Source organism: Dipodomys ordii, unplaced genomic scaffold, assembly GCF_000151885.1.
Source record: "Dipodomys ordii isolate 6190 unplaced genomic scaffold, Dord_2.0 Scaffold150, whole genome shotgun sequence".
In the NCBI taxonomy this organism is placed as follows: domain Eukaryota; kingdom Metazoa; phylum Chordata; class Mammalia; order Rodentia; family Heteromyidae; genus Dipodomys; species Dipodomys ordii.
In genome coordinates this window covers 1,374,805-1,383,786 of record NW_012267366.1, presented here as the reverse complement: position 1 = coordinate 1,383,786, position 8,982 = coordinate 1,374,805, and the positions used below count along the sequence as shown (strand labels likewise).

The following is an 8,982-nucleotide window of genomic DNA, read 5'->3' as shown; positions in this document are numbered from 1 at the left end:
ACACCCGGGAAGGGTTCGCGCGGCTGCAGGAAGGTCCCGGACCTCCCCCGTGGCTGGTGATGGATCTCCAGCTTCTGCCCCCGTAGCGGCACTTGGAGCGCTGCTGGCGTGTGAACCGAGTCCCGCCTGGCAGCGCCCCCCTCCCCCGCCCTGCGCGGGCTTCCCCTCCCAGCCCCGCGCCTCCGGCCATCCAGAAGGGAGCGGGGCGAAGGTGGCCTTCGGGCAGAGCCCCGCAGCGATGTCGGCACAGAGCCTGCTCCACAGTGTCTTCTCCTGCTCCTCGCCCGCCTCCGGTGGCACGGCCTCCGCCAAGGGATCCTCCAAGAGGAAGCTGCGCCAGACTCGCAGCCTGGACCCAGCCCTGATCGGCGGCGGTGGGAACGAGACGGCCACCGAGGGCAGCCTACGAGGGGCGGCCTCAAGCCGCCTCTGTTCCCCCCAGCTCCTAGCTGAGAGCCTCGGTTCCCGCCCGGCGTCTTCTCCCAGGAGTCTATCTTCCCGGACCACCCGGCTCCCACCTCGACCCCTTTGCTCGTCCTTCTCCACTCCGAGCACCCCGCAAGAGAAGTCACCATCTGGCAGCTTCCACTTTGACTATGAGATCGCCATGGGTCGTGGAGGGCTCAAGAAGAGCATGGCTTGGGACCTGCCCTCGGTCCTGGCAGGGCCGGCTGGCGGCCGCAGCGCTGGGAGCATCCTCTGGTCCTCTGCAGGAGGCCCCAACGGGCTTTTTACTTCTCCCCGGAGGTGGCTTCAGCAGAGGAAGTTCCAGCCTCCACCCAGCCGTCGTGGCCACCCCTATGTCGTGTGCAAGTCTGAGGTAGGGACCTGTGCGCGGTGCGGTGGCCCAAAGCCGGATGCCCCAGTGTAACTTTCTACTTAGACTGCACAAATGGTGCCTGGAAATGGGGTGACCCTAGTGGCCACTCTAGGTGCTCTGTAGGGCACTACAACTAGAGGTGGAGAGTGTTCTTGTTAATTGGTGAAAAAAATTACATATATAAATGTCTGTCTGTCTGTCTATCTATCTATCTATCTATCTATCTATCTATCTATCATCTATCTATCCACCCACCTACCTACCTACCTAGCTATGAATGAATGAGTTGTTTCAGAAAAAATTTACGACCATTATTCCAAAAAATGTTTGGGTGTGTGTGTGTGTGCGTTTGGGTGGCAGGATGGAGAAATAAAATGATCTGCTTTTTCTTTTCTTTTCCTTTCTCTTTTCACTTTTTTCCCCAAAGGTGTAATTTCAGAAATCTATGGTATACTTTCCATGCTTAAGGGTATGAAGTATCATGAAAATATGCTCGAATTCCACTAAGCACAATTAGTAGCTAGTGAAAGAGACTTGAATCAGGAATCAATAATAAATGTGGGGGGGCTCAGAGAGAGAGAGCTATTTGATAGCCTTAAAATGTTTGCTTTCTGGTTAAGGATGGAGAATAGAGCTATTGGGAAACTGTGGTTGAAGGGTACTTGGAAAGCAGAGTGCTTTTAGAGAATAAATAGTAGTTGGTTTTAAAAATGACCAACTGCTATCCCTTTCAGTCCACAAACTCTATAGATTTGCTTTGGATCTGTTTCCATAAGGGAAGGGAGATCCCAGTAGTTGTAATTAAATATTTTAGAGCGCAGTTAGCATTACAGAAATGAAATGAAATACTATGTAATTGCTGGAGATTTAGGCTAAATAAAGGAAATATAACTAAGCAAAAGCAGTTTGAAAATAGCATCCAAGAGCCTACTCAGCTCTGTGGACCATGAGGTAATTGTTAGATTTCAGCTTGAGTAGAACACCCTAGAAAAATCAGCATTATCTATCAGAAAGAATAACATCACATATTATCAAGGTTAGTGGCTGTGTCTAATTAACGGAGGGGTCATAGAATAGCAGAACCCAATGATCACTGCTAACTGTGCTGCCCATTCTGTTGGAGGAAGAGGATCATTTGAAGGAAAAAAATGAAGCAAACAGCACATGTTTCAGCCAAACCAGAAGACTTGGTGTTAGAAGGACGATCAAAAATTGTGGTGTTAAACTCTTAATCTCTAGTAAAAGCTAGATTCCTAATGTTTCTGAAGCACCCATTATCAGGTTAATGTATATGAGTGAGAGAGAGCATGAGAGCAAGAGCAAGGGAGAGAGAAAGAAAGAGCGAAAGACAGAGAGAAAACTACTTTTTGCATTTCATAGCCAATGATATTCATAGTTGGAATCAGCAGCATCCTTAAGAATGGTTCTGCTTGTTAGAGTATAATATACAGACACTGTTCATGACAAATATGTCCCAAAGGCATCTGAAAGATGATCCCAGTCATTGCAATTTAATTTCCTATCGGTTAAAGTCTTATCAAGAATAGATAATTATTGAGCTACTGCAATACTGGGTGTTTCCTGAGTGTTCCATACAACATTTGGACAGATTATGTGGAGATCATCTTCAACTTTTTTGCAATGATTATGTCTAAATACAGAGTCATCTAGCAAAGGAACAACATTTTCTCATAAAAAAGTTTATGTGTGTATGTGAGGAGAGAGGAGCGGAAATTGCTTTATTCTCAAGGCAGATCTGGAGTGATTGGATGGAATCCTGGCATGTTGGCCCAAAGCTGGTTTTGTTTAGTAGAAGCCAAGATATCCTAACGTAACCTCAGAGTCTGGAATTTAATGGCCTAGATTACCTTTCAAAGGTTTAACACCCTGGAACCTTCTCAAAATCAAGAGAAGGCATCCTATTGGGTACTGCCTGTCCTTCTCACTTGCAATTGGGCTGGATCTTTTGTCCTAAATGAGTATTGTTACTAATGATGTCAAAAGTTCATCAAATGAACAGCCTTGTAAAAGTTACTTAGAGGTCCCGGAATGGAGATCTCATTCACACTGATTTGATTCTTCCACTTCTCCTTGTTATGACTTGGGAGTTCTCAGCCATTGTGTTACTGGCATCTGGGACCGAAGGTTTCTTTGATGTGGGTCTAGCCTGGTGATTGCAGGCTGTTGAACAGCAGACCTGGCCTCTTCCCACTAGATGCCAGCAGCACTCTTCTCTACTAGTGTGACAATGAAAACTGTCTCTAGAAGCTACTTGAGTCTCCTCAGGTGGAAAGCACCTGAGTTGAGTACCACTGCAGTAACGAAGTGGAAGCCAAAGGCACACCCCACACTTGTCCACAGCAGGGATGTCAGGATGGCTTAAAGTGGCCTTTGGTTCCTACACTCTGGGGATCCTTCTGAAGTGATGCTTTCTGACTCCAAGTATCTCTCCTGGCTTGCTTTCTATTTCTCTTCCTCTGAATCTACAGGAAAGCCTGAGAATTAATTGACTTTCCGGTTTAGTCATTGATAGAGCACATCCATTTCCGCTGGGTCCTCTCAGCAGATCCTCCGACTTTAACTATTCATACAAGAACTCCCACTCCCAAGACCCTCATAAATGTCTGCATCTCTATCAGTGCTCATAAATGGCCATTTTTATGGTCTAAGTCTGAAAGGTGTTAGGCAGAGTTAAATAGGACTCTGTTAATATTTCCTATTTATTTCAAGATTGCTTTAACAAACATTTGATTGGTGGAGGTATGGGTAGAATTTCTATTGAGTAGACAAAAGGAAAACAACCAACGGACACATGGCATCTATTGGTAACATAATTGGTAGATTCACAATTTGTGTTCTTCACAGCCAAACTCTCCCTGTCTCTGGTCACACATAATAGAATACAATCTCTCATTTCCATCCTGGGATCGTATCAATTCCTGTCCACCAGAGCTTGGATTATGCCCATAGCTGACTTGGGGTTTGCCAGCTTCTGTAATCCAAAATTAAAACAATTTCTCTATGTCCATGACTTCTACACTTGTCTTAAGATACGTCACTGAAGCCAAAGCTTCTAGTTTCTGAAGCTTTTCAAGAAAACTTTTGTTTTCTTGAGTAGAAACATTCATTCCTCTAGGTTCAAAGAATGCAGAATATGAGGCCAGCTCCCCGTGCTGTGACAGCCAATAGGAATGGATTAGGAAGATCATCACCACGAGGAACCAAACTGGGACAAGTGATGATTCACTGTCCTTGGTGAAGGGTGTGTATGTGTCTTAGAAGTCTTTATTGTTTAGACAACACTTGAACTCGATCTTTAAAACTGACTGCCATTTTCAAGGAAAGCAAGCTGTCCTTTCTTTCTTTTCTTTCTTTCTTTTCTTCCTTCCTTCCTTTCTGTTTTTGCTTTAGGGCCTCAAACATACTAGGCACATGCTCTACCTCTTGAGCTATGCCTTTAGATCTTTGATTTGTATTTTGTTTTGTTTTTAACCTTTGTAATTCACATGAATTAGTTGTGCAAGAAGGCTACATTTTGATATGCTCACATATGCATACACAATGTGCATTGATCAGATAAACCCCTTCCATCAGTGTCCTTTCTCTCTAATTCCCCCTTTCCCCAAACTAACTCAGCAAGATTCATTGTTCTATTTGCATGCATATGCCTAATATATCTGGGCCATATTCATCTTCCTTCACCATCTCCTTTTGCCCTCTCTCCTTCCAGTCATGTCCATAGTCTATACAGGACCTGTTTTACATTCCCATCATTCATTTTTTAGTGTATACTAATTGCTCAAAAGGATTTAATCAAGGTATTTCACAAATGCACATGCAGGACTTGAGTCAGCTTGAACCCTCCCCCCCATTTCCTTTCACTTTCCATGTATTTTTCAATAGTTTTCAGTGAGTTTACTTTTGATATCTTTATTCACAAGTGCAATGTATTTTTACTATTGTTCACTCTAATAGTATCTTTTCTCCCCTCCTCTAATCATTCCCTCAAACAATCTCACAATTACAAATATGTTCATATGTGGTGTGTGTGTGTGTGCTTGTGTGTGTATGTGCATGGTACTGTATATGCTTACATACGTTTAACTTTTAGATTTAGCATCTACATATGAGTTGAAATATTCCACCTTTGTCCTTCTGAACCTGGCCTACCTTGCTTAACATCGTAATTTCCAGTTCCATTCATTTTGCCACAAAAGATGTAATTTCTGTATAACATTCTTTACGACTGAATAGTAATACTCCATTGTGTATTTATACTATGTTTTCTTGATCTATTCATAAGTTTTAGAGTATCTGGTCTGTTTTCATAGTACAGCTACTGTGAATAGTGCTGCAATAAACATGGGTATGCAAGTGCCTCTATTGTATGTTGAAATATATTCCTTCCAATATATAACCAAAAGTGCTGTTACTGGATAGTAGAGTAGATCTATTTTTAGTTTCTTGAGGAGGTTCCATACTGATTTCTATGGTGGTTGCATGAGTTTACATTCCCATCAACAATGTATCGGGGTAGAAAGGTTTTTTTTTTTTATTGTAAGGGTGATGTACATAGGGGTTACAATTACATAAGTAAGGTAATGAGTACATTTCTTTTCAGTGTTATCCACCCTCGTTTTCTCCTGCTTCTCCCCCTACTCCCTTCCCGCATCAAGTTGTGAAGTTCATTTCCAACATAGTGTCTTGTGAGTATCACTGTTGCATTAGTTCACCCTTTGTTCCACAGTTTCGATTCCCCCTCCCTTCCCCAAATCCAATAAACATATATAAGACAAAGTGTACCAAAATAAAAAGCAGTGACCACAGGGAATAAACCAAAGGAAAAAAAATAACTGCAAACAGTATACTTAAGAAAAAACCCTCTTGTTTCCATATCTTGGAGTATATTTTGATTAGCATCATTTTATATGGTCATGTGTACATAGCTATTGAGCTATTGTTATCTCTGCTAGGACCATCCTAGGCATATACTGTTTATTAAAAATGAGGGAAACAAGGGAGCCTATATTTCTTTGGGTCTATTTTTTTGCCCTGAGGCCAGCATTTGTACTTTTAATTAAGACCATTCTGATTAGAGATGATATCTAATGTTTTGATTTGCATTTCCTTTATGGCTTGGAATGGGGAACATTTCTCCATCTATTTATTGATAAATTGTATGCCTTCTTTTTTTGTCAGTTGTGGGGCCTGAACTCTGGGCCTGGGTGCTGTTCCTCAGTTCTTCAGCTCAAGGCTAGCGCTCTACCACTTGAACCACAGCACCACTTTTCTGCTTATGTGGAACCCAGGGCCTCATGCATGCAAGGCAAGCGCTCTACCACTGAGCCACCTTCCCAGCCCCATGTGCCTTCTTTTGAGACTTGTCTGTTTAGTTCATTTGTACATTTGTTTATTAAGTTGTTAATTCTTTGGGAATTCAGTTTTTTTAGTTCCTTGTATTTTGTTTTCAAGACAAGATCTCACTAACTTTCCAGGCTAGCTTCAAACTCACCACTCCCAACTCCACCTCTCAATTAGCTGGGATTATATGTGTCTGCCACCATACTTGGATCAAAGGCATTTCTTTCTTTTTTTTATTGTGAGAATACTGTACAGAGAAGTTACAATTATATGGGCAAGATAATGAGTACATTTCTTATCTAGCATTGTTGCCTTCTCTTTGTTTCTCCTTCCCATCCCTTCACATACTCCCCCAACCCCCACCCGATCCTCCTCCCACCCCCCACCAAAGTTGTAAAGTTCGTTTTTCAACATAACAACTTGTCAAGGGCATTTCTTGATGAGAAAGGGGAATGAACATTGCAAAAGCTCAGAGGTGTGTTAGTAAAACCAGAGTTTCCAACAAGGAAAAATGACAGGGGCTTCAGTGCAATTGTGTTTACAGTGGGAGATCAGAACACCTGAAGTTTCATATATGTAGCAAGCAGAGGACTTTCCATTGAGTAATCTGAGAATTCCAGGTAGCAGCCTGATAAGGCCCATGGGAGCAGTAATTATGAATATGAATAAAGTGAGAAGAGAGCTAAATGCTCCTAGGAGCTTCTTCTTTAATCTGAAGAGTGATAAAAGGATATTTGTTTTTATTATTTTGATGGTGTTGGAGATTGAACATGGGTCTTTGTGCTTGATAGGCAAGTATTTGAGCATGCCTCTAACCTTATAGGGTATTTTACACAAGTTTTCTAGAATGTCTGTATCTCGCTTTTGCTTGTATGATTGTATTTAGCAGATGGTACAGTGTTTATTATGAAAGTCTTGCTGTAATTCTCTGGAGTTCAGACTCTATGTCATTTACAACAGTGACTCTCAACCTGGAGGTGACTTTAGCCATAGGTGATATTTCACAGTGTCTGAGCACATGTTGAGATGTCATAATTGGTAGTGGTGGTGTATTAGTTTCCTATCACTGCTTTAACAAATAACTTTGTGGCTTAGAGCAATACAAATCTATTATCTTTCAGTTCTAGAGAGCAGATGTCCCAATGGGTCTCATTAAGCTAAATTCAAGACCCTGTTCTTCTAAATGTTCTGCTATCCGTTTTTTTTTCCCCTTTCCAGTAACCCCTATCCTTCAAAGCCAGCCATGTTGTATCTATGATCTTTCTTTCCTAGTCATTTCTCCCTCTGACTCTCTTCAGGGCTCTCAGTTACTTTCGGTTCACCTGGATAATCCAGAATAATCTCACTAAGTTTTTGTTTGTTATTTTTATGCTGGTCCTGAGGCTTGAACTCAGGGTCTTGGATTGTCTCTGAACTTTTTTTGCTCAAGGCTAGTGCTCTACCACTGAGCTACTGGCCTGGCTTTGAACTGCAATCTTCAGATCTCAGCCTCCTGAGTAGCTAGGATTACAGGGGTGAGCTGCTAGTGCCTGGCTAATCTATTTTAAGGCTAGTTGAAAAGCAACCCTTCATTCCATCTGAAGTCTCCTTTCTCCCTTTACCATAATGTACTTGCAGGTCCCATGGATTAGGTGTAAAGATGTTTGGCGAGACATTGTTCTGCCTACTATAGGGGAATTGCTACTGGCAATTAGTAGTTCTGCTAGGGTTGCTACTAAACACCCCATAATATTCAAAGCAGTCCAGCAAGGATGCAGCATCTAGCCAAGGTATTCAAGGCTAAGAAGCTGTGAAAGGGAATGGGGAACTTGGTGATTTTTGACTGAGGTGTTACATGTTCAAATATATGTTTTAGAGGGACCACTCTGGTGCCTGAAGAAGCATGGCTTAGTAGCATGAAACAAATGAAGGACAGATATCAGAGGAGATGAACATGGGGAAATCATGCCAGGCATTCTAGGCACAAATAAGAATTGGCATTTAAACATACTTCTGTATGTTAAGTCTCCATTTTAGCAAACTGATTTTTTTTGTTTTGTTTGTTTGTTTTTGCCAGTCCTGGGGCTTTTGAACTCAGGGCCTGGGCACTGTCCCTGAATTCTTTTGCTCAAGACTAGCACTCTATCACTTGAGCCACAGTACCACTTCTGGCATTTTCTGTGTATGTGGTACTGAAGAATAGAACCCAGGGCTTCATGCATGCTAGGCAAGCACTCTACAACTGAGCCACCTTCCCAGCCCACTTTTTTTCTTATCCTAAATATCTTTTGAGAGACACGTTTTTTTCTAGTTTACTGTTGTGATTTGGAGCCCAAGTCTATGTAATAGGGGACTGTCCTAAGCCTTGTAGAATATTTGGGGGCACTTCTTCCTTCTATCCACCATATTCCAATAGTACTCCTCTGCTCAGTTCTGTTAATCAAAAATGCCACCAGGCATTACCAAATGTGTCCTGAGATATAAAATCTCTTCTTAGGGTACAAACTCTCCAGGGTAGGAACTGCTGCTGGCTTAAAGCTCTGAAGCACAGGCAAGCTTTTCAGAACATTTCAGAACATTCAGACATTTCAGAACAATGTCTGCTTTCATGTATTTTAACAATGCATTAAACAGTTTGCTAGGGCTGGGAAGGTGTCTCAGTGGTAGAGTGTTTGACTTGCAAGCATGAGGCCTGGGTTTGATTCCTCAGCACCACATAAGCAAAAGGAAAAAAGCCGGAAGTGGCACTGTGGCTCAAGTGGTAGAGCGCTAGCCTTGAGCTGAAGAGCTGAGGGACAGCACCCAGGCCCAGAGTTCAGGCC

At 42.5% G+C, this 8,982-nt stretch overlaps 1 protein-coding gene across 1 annotated transcript in view; it reads left to right on the top strand.

Moving 5' to 3' along the window:
- The first annotated feature begins 202 nt into the window (after positions 1 to 202).
- Arhgap6 (Rho GTPase activating protein 6) overlaps positions 203 to 8,982 on the top strand; it is a 439,497-nt gene continuing 430,717 nt past the window's right edge. The window contains exon 1 of the mRNA XM_013032153.1: positions 203 to 820. Coding sequence (XP_012887607.1) covers positions 239 to 820 — 582 coding nt within the window. The 5' untranslated portion in view covers positions 203 to 238. The remainder of the gene's footprint in view (positions 821 to 8,982) is intronic.